Source organism: Anser anser (genome assembly GCF_964211835.1).
Source record: "Anser anser genome assembly, chromosome: 19".
NCBI lineage: Eukaryota > Metazoa > Chordata > Aves > Anseriformes > Anatidae > Anser > Anser anser.
In genome coordinates this window covers 8,518,649-8,533,539 of record NC_139740.1, presented here as the reverse complement: position 1 = coordinate 8,533,539, position 14,891 = coordinate 8,518,649, and the positions used below count along the sequence as shown (strand labels likewise).

Sequence of the window (14,891 nt, the reverse complement as noted above, 5' to 3'; positions counted from 1 at the left end):
AAAAAAAACAACACACCACCCCCCAAAAAAAACAAACACCACCCCTCAAACAAACTGAAAAAAACACCCAAGCCTTAAGAAAACCCCTCTGTGAGCATGGGCCCTGCTGTGTGCTCAGGGACTGCCTACCCAAAAGATTTCTGTTGTCAGTTAGTGTGCAAAGGGATTATCTCCAAGGCTGGTGGAGATTTGCCAAGCATCCCAGGCTTGGGACCAAAAGCTGGGTGTGCCATGGGGTAGGCGCTGCCGCTGCCGAGCCCTGCAAGGCAACGTGCCCGATCCAAGTCTTGTGCCCTTCTCACAGCCCCGTCGCTCAAAGCAACTCCTCTTCTTACCAGGGAGTTGGAAGGAGGGGAGAGCAGCCCCAACACGGCCTACCTGAGAGACATGAAGGGGTCCTGTTAGTTGAGAGCTCCTCTGTCCTCGTGAGAGGGGCAAAGCACTGCTGCCAGCTCCACCTTCCACACCTGGAGGCCGGGAAACCGAGGCACGGGGCTTGGGTGCTGTGTCAGAGCGGAGAATAAGGCCGGGCTGGCAGCATCCTACCGGGAGGGCTGCCATCGGTTACGGAGCAGAGATCAGGCCTGCATTTGGAAAGGGGGCAGCGACGTGCCTCACGGTGACTGCCAAGTGGCTGACATTGCACACGAAGAGCTGCAGGAAACCAAAGAGCTGCCGCTGGGGCCCTCAGGCCTTGCAGGAGCTTCAGGAGCACTCACTTCGGTACAGAAACACCCCGGGGTGCCAGGAGCTGAGCTGCAGGGCCTCGGTGGGAGCGCTGAACCCCACCGATACAGTCACCCCTCAAGGGAGCCCAGGGTTAAGGTGCCACAGCCAAGGCTTTGCAGGCAGAGAAGTGAGAAGGGGGAGAGCTGAAGAGCAGGAAACAAGAAAGCGCTGCTCATAACAGAGCGGGGAAGGTCACGACCAAGGCCTGACCTGAGTCATCATCCCAGCACTACCAGGGCTTTCCCACCCCCTCCTCTGCTTCTTAATCATCTGTTATTTGAGGGCGAGTTTTGTTTTATTAGCAGGGGGGGAAAAAAAAAGTCTTTTATCTGAGTGATTTGCTCTGAGGTACGTCAGTGACAGGGGAGCAATCTACGTTAATCATTACTGCCAGTGGGCAGCAGATGCATCGAGAAGGTCACAAGGCGGGGGGCAAGTGATGGGCTCGTGGCACAAGGCAGGATTGGCTCTGGGGGCTTGCTTGGAGCCAGGCCAGGAGCTGGCGATGGAGGAACACTTTGCAGAGACCGAGGTAATGGGCCGGCCAGCAAGGGGCACCCCAATGCCCACAGGAGGCCCAAGCAGCCTCTGCCAAGGGCCAGAGAGGAGGACACAGAGCTGAGCATGGCGGGGACGGAGCCGGGTGCCAGGGCTGGGCTCACCCTGCCCACACGGGACAAAGCTGCTCCCGTGGTGACCCCCAAAGAGTGCTTGCTCCCTGGGCCTGCAGGAGACGTCACCGGCACGGTTATCAGCGGAGGGGAAGAAGGAAGGGTGTGGGCTGGCTGGGGAGGCACGAGGCGCTCAGCATTCCTCAGAAAGCCTTTGGGCAAACATGGTGGTGAGGCGCAAACCTCCTTCCTCCTTGGCTCCTGTTTACAGATCCGCTTGGCCCAGCCTGGGTGCTGTTACTGCTAAGCGCAGATAACGCCATTAACAAGCACCCTGCTGATAGCAGAGGGGCATTTAGCAGCTTTCCCTTGGCCTCCAAGTAAAGGCAGCTTCTCCAGGGCAGCAATCTGAACCACCTGGATTTATGTGATTGATCCCATCAGCACAATTCATCCACTTTTGGCCCTTCTCCTGCACACTTGCATGTTTAACATCTCTTGTTTAAACTTGTGTCAATATGTTTAAGCTTTTTAACTATTAACAGCTGCCATTCTTCAACATAAAGGCCAAATCTAGAGCATTAACTAGTCTTCCAGGGATTTACACCTCCTTTGACTTTAATCTCACCTCCAAAGCCAGTGAGGGCTACAAAGGATGCTTCATCTTTGCAGCCCAAATGCACAGTCCTGTTGGCAAAACCACTGGGCAAGGCCGGCCCCAGCATTTTACTTCACGCTCATCTTTAAAGGAGGGTCCTGTGATTTCACCTAAATTTCCTTACCCAAGGGTATATTCAGACTCCTGGCCTCCATTTCCCAGCTCTACATGGTCACACCAATTTACAATCAAGCACACTAAAAAGCAGCCAGGTTTGTTAACACCTCACATGAAAATTGTTGGCTTTGTTCAATAAGAAGACCACCAAGTAGGTCTTGGGAGATCCCAAGTTCACTGCAAAGCTCTGGAATGGGGTCACAAGTAGAGCCAGGCACCCAAAAGCAACCTGGTGGCACTCAGAGAACCCCAGAGCAACAAGGCAAAGAGCAAGGTCCTGCACGCAGGCTGGAGGTGCTGATGCTACGTGGGAAGGCAGAACAAATCCAGCCATGGGTAGTCATAAAAACCTGCCCAGATCAAAGCATCCTGGCTCCACCACAACCAGATGTTAAACATGACCCTTTTACCGGCAGACATGAAATGCAACAGCTGCTCTGGCGCATGCTGGGTGTTCTCACCTGGGAGCAATAGGCCCCCTTCCCTCTTGTTTTCCGTCCATTCGTCACATCCCGACGGATGATAACCTGCACTCCCCCACCCACTCCACCCCCTATCGGTTTCTTGTAAGCGTTTCCTGGCTTTCAGCGCCAAGCTCACGTGTTTGCCAGCTGCAAGAACCCAGAGCTTCTGGGAGTTCATCCTGGGACACTCAAACAGCTCCTCAGCTTGCAGCACGACCCTCTGCACTCACTGGTTCATCCAGAAATGGCAAATCCCCATTTCCAACCACGAAACCAGGGGGATCAGCTCACCACAGAATCCCAAAACAGAATTAATTTGTCATGCAACAGAAACAGATATAGCAAAATTTGGGCCTAAAGCATCCCCAACATCACAATGCTGAGCCTGTGGGGTCTGCGCACAAGAGTCTGGTTCTGCAGCCATTATCTACAGGTCACAGCTATCAGCCCTGAAAGCAGACACATTTCTGCCAAAAGAACCTCAAATTCAGGCAGTCTCTGCACCTAGGCTGGACTGAGTTTTGCCTTTTGGGTATCTGTGCCATGGATAAAGACACAAAGTAGTCGCACGCTTGAGGAAAACCTTAGGAATTACCTGAAAACAAGCGAGTGGGGAACTGATTTTAGCCAAAGCCAAGCACGCCCATCTCTGCACCCCAGAGCAAGCCCGTGCCAGGAGATTAAGCCCCAGGGTTGCTCGAGCCATGGCACAAATTAGTCACCACGGCTTGTGGTTTTACCAGTTGGCACATCCTGTGCCAAGGCCGCTCGCATGGGGCAACCCAGCAGGTGTATAAAGGAGCTGCTCCCCATTGGCTGCCCCTGGCAGAGCCAAGAGCTTCTGGCTGAGTAATTAAAGTAATGACAATAATAAACCCAAAGTAAACAAGGTGGAAAAAAAATAAAAAAAATCAATAGGCTCAGAGCAGAGGCCACACTCGGCGAGGCGCAGTCCTGCCGGCTTCTGCCTGCACCTCGGTCCGGCAAGGACAGAGACATCCCGGGGGCACCCGAGTGGGTACTGGCGACGTTGGCTCTAACCGGGGCTGCAGGAGGCTGTAGGAGGCTGCACGGAGGTAAGGGCTGGCATTTGGCTGCTCTCGGTGGCACACGGGTCCAGGGTCAAGGGGTTGGGGCTGCAGAAAGCAGCTGCCACGCACAGCCTCGTCTGGGCGCTGGGTGCCTCCTGCTGCAGTCTGGATGTGTTTTTGTCTGGTTCTTGTGATGCTGTGGCCTCTCTGCTTCCTCCTGTGCCCGCAGAGCTGCATAGCTATGGCCCTAGGAGAGGGGAGGGCAGTTGATCCTGTGCTAGGAGAGTTTGGGAGGCAAACAGGGAAGAGTTTGGGATTAATCTCCACTAAGTGCACTGAATCCCCGTCGACCAAAGGGAGACAGCATCTCAGTGCGCACACAAAGAGGGAAGCACTGAAATTTCAATCCCTTCTCAGATGACTTCTCTCCCAAAGATCCGAGATGAATGCATAAAGCATCTCAGGGACTGCTGTCACCCCAGCCACCCCGCTCTGCAGGCAGAGACACTGCTCCCTGGGTGACGGCGCGTCCCCACGAGCTGCGTCCATGGGCAGCCTGGTCTCGCCTGACCGCAGCTTGCCAGCCAAGGAGATCACGCTGTCGAGGGCAATATGCTTCTCCTGAGATCTTTCCAAAAGCTGGATAGAAAAGCTCCCAGGCTCTGGCCATTTTTCTGGGCCAATCCCTCAAAATCCTCTGTGTCAGTGTGCTCAGGGCTCTGTGCTTTTTCCTCTGTGCTACAAGAAGAAAAAGATAGAAAAAATGGTGTTAACTTTGCCCATCTCAGCCCTCTGGGGTGGGAGGCCGGGTCTTTTCCCAGCAGCTTGGATCAAAATTTACAGACCCCTCCTTTTTTTTTTTCCCTCCTTTCCAGCTCTGTCGCAATTTATGCACCCATACAAAGAGTGCGATGTAAATCTCAGAGCCCAAAAACATAGAAGAGAGGTTGGACCCATCAACCAAGATCAAACAGGTCTGAATGTCAGAGCAGGTCTGAGCTTGTTCTGCATTCCCACCTAATCCCTACAGCAACAAAGGGAAAGGAGGAGACCTGAACCCAGGGCTGCACACGGGGGTGTGAAAGGTGAGGATGAAAACAGTTTGGGCACTTCTGGTCCCAACAACTTCAGGTACATTTGGGAAGGACAGAGACACCAAATGGCCATTGTAATGCAAGCGTCTCTAGACAGTTTTTGGTAGAAGGGCCTTTTCTTTGTGCCTTGCAATGATTCTGGAAATTTTTAATGCTAACCTGGCCTAAACACCAATCTATTTTTTCCTCTCATCCAGCTTTTGGAGAGGGAAAGGGAAGCTGCAAAGCAAGTAAGGGAGGTCCCTGCACAAGCTGCTTTGACACCAGTGCACAGCACCTCCCAACCCAGCATGTCCCCTACTGCCCCTACGCTTTTTAACCCCCCTCTGTTCACCGTGGCAGGTGACCTGCAGGCAGAGGAGCCATGTCAGGCGACAAAGCCTCGAGGCAAAAGCCCTGCCACCACTGCAAGAGGAGGTCGACCTCAGCCCCAGCGGGCACCTCCACGATCCACTATGAGAAGTCCTGGCTGTACCGCCACTGCTCTTTGCAGCAGCGCGACAGGCAAGCTCAGAAAGCCGGGCAGCTCTTCTCGGGGCTGCTGGCCATGAATGTGGTGTTTCTGGGCAGCGCCTTCATCAGCAGCATGATTTTCAACCACGTGGCCATCACGCTGGCGGACGTCTGGATCCTGCTCTCCATCCTCAAGGTCGTGTGCCTGTGCTGGATCATCTACTACCTGCTGGGCACCAGTCGGCAGCCACACGCCGTGCTCTACCGGGATTCTCACGCGGGACCAGTCTGGATTAGGGGTAAATTCTGCTTTTATTTACCATCTCATGCCTTCCCCCTTCCTCCTGGAAGATACAGAATTCCCTGCTATTAAAAGATCTAGAAGCCACAGGAGATGTACGTAGGGCAATGTGAGTCTCCCAGTGCCCTGCCAGCCTGTGGTGCAAAGCCAGGGGGAAGACGGGGGCACAGGGGATGCCACAGGGAGGAAGCAGAGCAGCCAGGGAAGCCTTGAATTTGATTTTCCTTCAGCCTCCGGTGCAAACTTGCACTGTGGTCCCTTCCCACCCACAGCCCAGCGATGAGCGTGGTGCAGCCCCGGGCTTCCCTCGCCCTTGTTTAACGTCACAGCGCTCCCGTTTCCAGGGGAAGATTCCTGCCCAGTGAGTCACCGCGCAGTGACACCTGGCTTTCCTGGGAGATTTTCCATCGGTAGCTGCCCCACTTTCTGAAGTGACACTTCTCTAAGCAGCCCTGCCTCTAGCCTATCAGGGAGTTTATAATTAGTGCACGGTCTTGATAATTGAGCAGGGAGAATTGAAGGGAAGAAAGCTGCAAGCTACCTGAGGCTGCAGAGAGGCATTGAAGGAGAAAGAGAAAACAGCGGGACGGGTCCCAACTTCTTCAGGTTGCTGCTGCCAAAAGCCTCAGCGAGGTCTGCATTTGTCTTGGGGTTTCTCCACAAGGCAGAAACCATCGCCCATCATTACCTTACTTCTGTCACTCCAGCTCGCACAGAAAAGGCAAAAAAAAAAACCAAACACAACACATTCCCACCTTGTATCCACGCACAGGAAAACACCTTGCATCATCTCAACACCTCCAACCAGCCAAAGCACACAACTGGGTTCAGGACCCAGGCTTCCCTTTCTCCCCTTCTCTAAAATCACGGGACTTCCAAACTGGAAGGACACCAGCTCTGCACAAACCCAGGAGTCTCCAGTCCCCAGCTGGGCTCAGATGCTCCTCACACGCGTCTTTGCTTATTTACTGGTGCTTTTGCTGTTTGTCCAGGGTCACTGCTGCTGTTTGGCAGTTTCAGCGTCCTCCTGAACGTCTTCCAGATCGGCTACAGCATAATACAAATCCACTGCAAATCCAAGGTGGAAATCGTGTTCCCCAGCATTGAAATCCTTTTTGTTTCCACCCAGGTAACGCACGTCACCCTCCTGGGAGCTCGCTTGCTCTCTCTGTCCCACTGCTGGGAGGCAAAGGGGCGGGGGGAAGTGGGGAGACTTGGGAAAGCGGGTGCATGTGAGGCAGGTGTTCTCATGAGCACTGAAGTATCAAATGCCATTTCAAATGACACCCACCCACATTCCCAATGTGGCAGGTTAAGAGACAAAGTAGTAAGATTTAGAAAGACATTGCTCTAGCGCTCGCTGACACACTGCAGAACCCAGATGGGTTTGCTTTGCAACATAGAAGTAGGGAGAGAGGAAAGGAAACTTCACAGAAATATCTTTGCACCAGCCTCTCTATTTGCTAATACATCCCCCATTAAAAAATAAAAATAAAAAATCCTATGCATGTAAAATATCTCATGCCATTTGGTACCAAGCCTCTTTTTGCCCAAACCCGTATTTGAAAAGTAAGCTAGCTCCCATCCCAGCAGCAAACACCTTGGTATACACAAGACAAAAAAAGGCAGATCTCCCAGACCTCCTTTGGCATTAGGTGCAGGCACACACATGCTGGGGTCACCCAAGGATGCCGGCATGTGTGCCAGCACTGAAACGCAGGTACACAAGCGTCCCTGTGCATAGAGGCAGGTTTCCTCCTACCCAGACACGTGCCGTCTTGCCCGCCCAGCCCTTTCCACCGCATGTGGCATGCTGCCAGCTTCACCCTGCTCACATTATTGTTATTGATTTGCAGGCTTTTTTTCTGTGGCATCACTCAAAGGACTGCATTCAAGTCCAGCACAACCTCACCAGGTACAAAAAGGGGGGAAAAAAAGCCTTCCACTCCCCTAGAGGAATTATTCCTTTCTATGTATTATTCCCCCTTGTCTCTGCCAGACCTGCCTCCATCTGACCTGGCACAAACTCTCTCTATTCTGCATCACACAAGAACCAAGCTACGACACGACCAGACCCATGCTCCTCACCATCTCTCTCTGGTTTCACATGTGCCTTCAACTGCTTCCTCTTGTTTCCAAATTCCTTCCCACTGCGTGGCTCATGGCCCTATTAATTCATGGGGGTGGTCTCCCCAGTCCCACCACTAGGAGTTGTCTCAACCTTCCCCCCCACATCCGCACCCAGAGCCAGGCCAGGTTCAGCAAGGAGCCTTCCTGCTCTTTGCAAATGGCCACATGGGGACATGCACAGCTGTATTTGCACGTGCAAAGCCATGTCCCAGTGCCCACACACAGAACAGGCCCAAAAGCACAATATTTGCATGCATCCATGCACACGCAAGTGAGAAGCAAAGGGCAGCACTTCACGGCAGGGGGATGTACACTCAGATATAAACAACCTCCACAGGCAAGACTTTAAAAGCGCCTTTCTGTTCGTCCAGGTGTGGGCTGATGCTGACCATAGCCACTAACTTCCTCCTCTGGCTCTTGGCAGTGACCAATGACTCCATCCACATGGAGATTGAATCTCAGCTGCGAGAGGTGGAGCAGCGATTAGCAGGTGAGGCTCCTTTATCACGCATCCCTGCTCCTGTTAGGCTGAAGTAGATGACCTCTGGAGGAGACAACAGTTCTGGATCCCAGCGATTCAGATGTCACAACTGGTTCCCCCAAATTCTGCGACTTCCCTGTTACTGGACATTGTCTAGAAGAGATGGGCTGCACAGGGAGGACATCTCAACCTGCCGGGGGAGGATGTGCCACAAAGCCATGCACCCAAGGGCTAGGAGAGGAAAAGCTCACCGTAAATTAGCATTTTTTGTTCACGTTTGCCTATCAGCTGAAAGCAAAACATTGCCAAAGTAGAAGAGACTTACATCATTGCTATACTTCACTTTCTGAGAACATGGGAGGAAAAAAGGGGCGGGTGGAGTGGGACAGGATGGGTTGACTAATAGAGGGGGCTTTGCTGTGAAGGAAGGGGTATCTCTCATCCAGTACTTACGATGTGCTAAATGCTGTTATTCTGGAATCCTCACAGCCTTGAAGACCTAACTTCCTACTGATTGCTGTTACTGAGATAGAGACAGATGCTGTTCCTGCACACAAGAAACTTCCAGAGATGGCTGTGACATTCAGACCATCTCCCTCTTAATTGTTGCCTTCCTCTTCTCACACTCCAGGCAATGAGACTAACTCGTGCGCATGTCCAAACACAACCACCTGCAAAGTCTTTCAGAAGGGCTACATCCTGCTCTACCCTTTCAACACCGAGTACTGCCTCATCTGCTGCTCTGTCCTCTATGTCATGTGGAAGAACGTGGGGCGACGCATCAGCCACCACCATGCCCCTCACACCAAGCCCAAGTTCAAGCTCCAGGGGGTGGTCTTTGGGCCCCTGCTGGGCGCCGCTGCCGTAATCATTGGGATCTGCGTCTTCATGATGTACCAGATCCAGGCCACAGGCTCAGCCCCCAACCGCCAGGTTTTCGTGATGTATTATTCCTACTACATCGTGCTCCTGCCCCTGATGAGCGTGGGTGCAGTCGCCGGGACAATCATCCATGCCTTGGAAAAAAGGGAGCTGGACACGCTGAAAAACCCAACCCGCAGCCTGGACGTGATCCTACTGATGGGGGCAGCCCTCGGCCAGATCGCCATGTCCTACTTCTCCATCGTCGCCATTGTGGCCACCAACCCCAAGGACCTGTTGAACAGCCTCATCCTGTCCTATTCTGTCCTGCTCATCTTCCAGTACATCACCCAAAACATCTTCATCATTGATGGGCTCCAACGGGAACCATTCGTAGCAGCAATTGAGGCAAGGCACGCAGGACGCTCTGGGCAGCATTCAGTGGCTTCAGAGCTGCCTGGTGAAGAGACAACGACACCAAGGAGCACACAGGAGCACGCACAGGCCTCGCTCAATAAAGAGGAAGAAGTGAGTGAAGAGCAAAATCATGAAGCGCACGACCAGAGACGAGTGAGTGTGCTGGAGCTGGGGCAGGAGTTCCGGAGAGTCTCTCTGTCCTACATCCATTCCTACTCTCACCTGAGCTGGAAGAGGAAAGCATTAAAGGAGATCTCGTTCTTCTTGGTTTTGTGCAACATCATAGTAAGTATTGCTCTCTGCCACATCACAGCTTCACTGAGTCGTGATGACCTGTGATACCAAGACAGATGTGCTCTCTTCATCTTCCTTCTGGGCCACCCTTCCAGACAAGGAAGCTTTGCCTACAAGGTTTCAGCCTCCTGGTGGGGCAAGTCAAGTCTGTTCTCCTGTTAACGTCCCAGTTCTGTAATTCTGAGCTCCCTCTTTCCCACTCCCATAATTTTAAGCTTCCTCTTTTACCTAAGAGCCAAATATGGTGACATTTCCAGGGTGCAGGAAGGAGACAGCTAATAAATCCTTAAATGCCAGGATTTTAGCTTCTGAAAACATTATAAAAACCATTAAGGGTGTTTCATGAGATAGCTGGAGGAACAAGCAACCAGCAGTGAGGCTTTGTAATCAGCAATCTGCAGGACTGGAACTCACCTAATGTGCTCTGGCATCCTGAAGCAACATGAAGTTTCATTACAACCTTAAACAAGTGAAAATGAATTGGTCAAGGAAACAGAGAAATTCTGTAGAAAGATGAAGCTGCCTGGGGCAGAGTGAGGTTATCATTAAACTTCCAGAAATTTAACAGACAGTATTTGACATGTAGCAAGGAGCCAGCAACATAACTAGAGAACTTCCCTCCTCTTCCCAAGCAAGGGGACCCCTCTGACACTCTTGAAATACTCCTACAGTTCCTTGAGCCAGTGCTGAGATTAGAGTGCAGGTAGGAATCAGCTTGCCATCCTCTGACTTGTGCTTTTTTTTTTTTCCTTATGCCTCTGTAGCTGTGGATAATGCCCACATTTGGAGCTCACCCTGTGTTTGAGAATGGACTGGAGAAGTCATTTTATGGCTACTCTACTTGGTTTGCCATTGTGAACTTCGGCCTCCCACTGGGTGTGTTCTACAGAATGCACTCCGTTGGGGGACTTCTGGAGGTTTACATCTCAGCCTGAACCAAGCTCTCATCACTCCAGAGGCTGCAGTGAAACGACAAGGCTGAACAAGGATGCAGTAAGCAGTGGATATGCACGTGGAAGCTTTTAAGCTTTTTCTCTCCAGCTTCTGCTTTGACTTCTCCTTACACAACATCTCCACGAGCTTTTGAAGAAAATGATGTTGGTTTATATTGTTGTTTTTTCTCCACAGAGAACAGAATGAAAATCCACTAACTAACTGCCTTACTGCCCTGCAGGAGCACGCTGGCACTTTTCAGTAGCCTGCCAATGGATACTGTATGGTAAAGTGGGACTTTACCAGCTGCTGTTGAACTCTTCCAGACAAAAGAATGTAAGAGCAGCCTGCAGCGAGAGCAGAGGCTGACCTACACTCCACAGAACTTCAAAATCCACAGCCAAGGACCTCCAGCCCCACCACTGCTTGCCAACCCACCGCCCTGCAGCACAGAAAAGCCCTACCAGTACCAGGCCCACTAGAAGCACAAACTCCCAGTCGTTCAGAAATAAACCAAAAATACAACTTGTGTAATTTCCAAATGGACCATTATGCTGGGAGCTGCTGTAGTGATCACTAACACTTATCCTCGCTGCTGCTTTGCACATCCACAAACATTTCCCAAGGTCCACATGAAGGAATACAGTTCCACAGTGTGGTGCCTGATCAAAGACCTGTTCGTACGTGCTCCGCAGGAGCTGCTTGCTTGGAAAGCACATGGGGGGGTGCAAGGGGGCTTACGACTATGGGTCTTAAGAACAGACTGATGAATGGAAATAAAGAGAGATTGAATGCTCGTGTGTATCTGGTGAAATCTCTGGGAATGCTCTTCGCTCACCAAAGACCAGACTCAAAAAGTTATCTGAGCATTCAGAGGTTATATGAGATTTAAGGGCAGGCCTTGGTTTACATATTTTTTTTGTTGTCAAGAGCTTTCATAACCTTTAGCCAAGGCCAAAGTAGCATGGTACAAAATGCGTCTACATTATTGCTTTGGTTCGTCTATAAATCAATCCTAGAAGCAGTGTGGATTTAGGATAAGAGCATATAAAGGTTTTGGGTTTTTTGTTTGTTTTGTGACGCTCTAGATAAGTAGACTCCCAAGACAGGACCAGTGATGAGAGCTAGAAACCCCGACTACATGTATCTCATTCGCCTTCTCATTTACCATTCAGGCAATGAAAGGACCTCCCTCTGAAACTAAAAGTGAGAACGATTGCATGAGCATGAACTTTGTCCAATGGGTGTTTTTACTCAGGCCTGTGTCAACAGAAATATGCCATGAGAAATAACAGCTGGATAAATTAGGCTCCAATAAAGTTAATTATTATTCTCATTCCATTTTGTACCAAGAGATCTATGGGAGATGCATGCCATGGTCTGGCCCTTTCAAATTATAAAAAAAATCTCAAACCTGCTCCCTAGTTTTTGACAGCGTGGGGACAAGGAATGATGTACTTCATGAGCAAACCCATGACCCGGACTTTTTCTGTGGCACAATAGCTAAAACACTGTTTTAGTTACTAAGCCTCCACCGAGTAGCGATTCTGGAGGCCTCCCTCTGAGATATAAATGCTAAGTCCCGTAGGTACTACACACAACTGTGGACTGAAAGAGAAGTTGATGTGATTTCTTGCTGGTGAACAGGCTGGATTACCCGAGTACATGATTAGCACGAATAGGAATGAAGCCCACTTCCTCCAGTTCTTAAAAACGAGGCCCTCTGTGTCCTTTCCTAACACCACTCAGTTCTAACACTGCACATAAAGGTAAGAAATCCCACAAGGAGCAACAGCAAAAGCACTCCTGTTTTATGGGTCTCAACCGCACAAAGATTTTAGTGCACAGTTCACAAACTCAGGAACCTCGTTCCTGTTTGCTCTAGTTCCTTTTCTGTACCTTTTGAGGCAGTTACCTTTGATGATGTCTCATGCTGTAAGCACAAAAATGGCCAGAAGTACACAGTTCAGGCTCCTTTTCTGTAGTCTCATCTTCATTTGTGATTTAAAAAATCCACACACTGCAGAAGAAGCCAGCACATGGTTCCCTAGTAGCACAAATTACCCCAGCATAAAACAAACAATATTATAAACCTCTCTGTGGGAAAAAAATAAACAACCAATTGCATGTTTCAGATAATCTTTATCTTTCTCTCTGTAAATAAGCAAATAGTTTACAGTGCAAGTTGATTTCCACAGAACAAAGATTAGACTCCAAACACCAAGAAAAACAACAAAAAGTGTTTCCAGAGGGACTCACAAAGAAACAAAGCAGAAAAGAGGATGGAAGAGATCATGAGAACCAGCAGATCCACAGGAGGGAAGAGGCAAGCGCGTGGGAAACAACGTCCCATTCTGGCTGTGAGGTGCAAGTGCCATACAGCCAGAGGCCGGCCCCACCAAATCACATTCGTATATATGAGAGATTCCAAGTAAAACAGAGACCTCACCCTGCTGGTATCTGAACAGAGATGGGGTCAGGATGGGTGTAGTGCTAAATGGCAAAGTGGACTGGAGATGGGGCAGAGATGGGGTGGGGAAATTAACCTCTATTTCCCATATTTCTTATCCTTCATAAAAAACATTCTGGCTTTATTTCATTTGTCAGCTGACCTAGGACTCCAATCCACTTTCAGTGCCAAAAGTGGAGGAAGCCACCTGACTACAAGCCAGCAGTACACTAAAGCAGCACTCTCTCTAGGAGAAGAAAGGCAGACAGCCGTGTTGCTATCACTCCAGCTCCAAAACTTTGGGAAGTGTTACAAAAACAAGACTGTGTGCCTCACCTGCCCCTTTTTTCAGGGTGTGAGACCAGTTTCCAAGGAGTGATCTCACTGGTTCTGAGCAAAGGCAAACAGCTCACGGCCAGGGATCCTCCTAAGAGGCTGAAGACCACAGCACCAAGGGCTAAGTTTTGAAGAGGGAAAGTTGTCAGTTCGTGACAGGACCCCTCACATTTCTTTGCCTGAAGACCACACAGGTCATAGACAGCAGCCCCTCCCAGCAGAATTTAAAATTTGACTCAGACCCCAGGATGTCTCCACCTACCAGTGTGCAACTACGTGCTGCTGAACCAAGCCAACGACAGCCAGTCTCCCACTACTTCTAACTCTGGCTTCCCAGACTTTGCATAACTCAGGACCCAATACATTCAAGATCTGATAACTCAGTCACTATCAAAATGCCCTGAAGAATCAAACTTTGCCTTCGCGCTCTCCACTCCCTAGTGACATGGAGATGCTTTTCCTCCTACAGCTTCCAACTTCCTGCCACAACTTCCCTGAGTGCCTCCCTCGATTCCCTGCCTTAGACAGTCATGTGCAAAAGGCCCTTCCACTCCCTACATTGCACCAATCTGCCAGGCAGAGATGGAAGGATATGGTTTCTTTTAAACCCACGTGACACTGTCCTTTCTGTCAACTGGAGAAGTCTAAAGGAGGCTACCAGTCTCTTCTCCTTGTTCTCACTGAGCCAGTCCATTCCTTCCTGTGTGTATACAAGGATCAAGCAGGGCTTTCCAAAGTGATGCACACACTCCGTTGCAACACCTGACTATGAAGGACAGGCTGCTGGGCCTGGAAGCCCAAGAAAAACTTCTCTTGCCACGCCAAAGCACCAGTTGCTACAAAATTTCTTAAGTGGCTTTCCAGGAAAGGAGTAGAGAGATTCAAAACTGAGACACAGAATTTTCCTTCAGTAAATTCTCCCTTTCATTTGGACGGAAAAGATTTCCCTACCGATATACAACTGAGACACCAGGGAGACACCTGCAGCCAGAAGGGATGCCCCGGAAACATTATGGAGCCACATGAAAGTAACTGCCGTTTCCAAACCCTGTCTCCTGCAGGAATAGCAGCTTCTCCCTTGCACCCAATTTACAGCTAGACTTTTTCAATTAAATGCTGACTCTGACCAGGGCAAGGACAAGGTCAGATTGGTTTCCAAACCAAATCCAGGAGCAAAAGAGTAATAGAAGAGCTAAGAACAGTCTGATTTCTAGTGCAACCACAACAATGGACAATCCCTTACACATCTTTCACTCAAGATTCATAGTGAAGGGTGAGGGGAGAGAAGTGAGCTGGGGGGAGGGATGTCCAAGCAGGTCCCAATTAAAGCTTTAAATGACAGGGAGGTAAATGGAGTGATTGTCCTTTTGGTCTCTCAGCTGGATGTGAAATGCAGGAATAGCTGTGACAAAGCAGCACACAGCAAAGTCCTTAGAGATCCAGTGTATTTCTCTTTGTAAGTGCTCTCTTAGACACGCTGAATTTCAAACAGCTTCACATCCGTGTCATACCATATCGGGGGATCCACATTC

General features: G+C 50.2%; 3 protein-coding genes across 8 annotated transcripts in view; 1 reads left to right on the top strand and 2 right to left on the bottom strand.

Annotated features, from left to right (window-relative positions):
- Nucleotides 1-6,591, bottom strand: part of USH1G (USH1 protein network component sans) — a 25,987-nt gene extending 19,396 nt beyond the window's left edge. For all 3 annotated transcript variants that reach the window (XM_083805618.1, XM_083805619.1, XM_083805617.1), the window contains exon 1: nt 6,214-6,591. The gene's annotated coding sequence lies outside the window, so the exon portion shown is untranslated. The remainder of the gene's footprint in view (nt 1-6,213) is intronic.
- OTOP3 (otopetrin 3) lies at nt 159-14,280 on the top strand. Of its 3 annotated transcripts, none has more exons than XM_083805607.1 (7): nt 159-3,655; nt 5,047-5,456; nt 6,451-6,587; nt 7,315-7,373; nt 7,960-8,078; nt 8,701-9,632; nt 10,406-14,280. In XM_083805607.1, exons 2-7 carry the CDS (start codon nt 5,069-5,071, stop codon nt 10,574-10,576), a joined length of 1,806 nt encoding a protein of 601 aa, XP_083661733.1. In that variant the 5' UTR covers nt 159-3,655; nt 5,047-5,068; the 3' UTR covers nt 10,577-14,280. The 3 variants fall into 3 exon arrangements, with proteins under 3 accessions (XP_083661733.1, XP_083661734.1, XP_083661732.1); XM_083805608.1 differs by having other exon boundaries at nt 4,486-5,456; XM_083805606.1 differs by having other exon boundaries at nt 159-5,456.
- Nucleotides 12,697-14,891, bottom strand: part of HID1 (HID1 domain containing) — a 28,969-nt gene continuing 26,774 nt past the window's right edge. For both annotated transcript variants that reach the window (XM_083805603.1, XM_083805602.1), the window contains exon 19: nt 12,697-14,891. In XM_083805603.1, coding sequence (XP_083661729.1) covers nt 14,828-14,891 — 64 coding nt within the window. In that variant the 3' untranslated portion in view covers nt 12,697-14,827.

What these genes read in the sequence shown, in the direction of transcription:
- OTOP3 (XM_083805607.1), top strand. Translation starts at nt 5,069, where the DNA reads ATGTCAGGCGACAAAGCCTCGAGGCAAAAGCCCTGCCACCACTGCAAG. An exon ending in GGGACCAGTCTGGATTAGGG is followed by an intron (nt 5,457 to 6,450) that starts GTAAATTCTGCT and finishes CTGTTTGTCCAG; the next exon opens with GGTCACTGCTGCTGTTTGGC. An exon ending in TCCTTTTTGTTTCCACCCAG is followed by an intron (nt 6,588 to 7,314) that starts GTAACGCACGTC and finishes ATTGATTTGCAG; the next exon opens with GCTTTTTTTCTGTGGCATCA.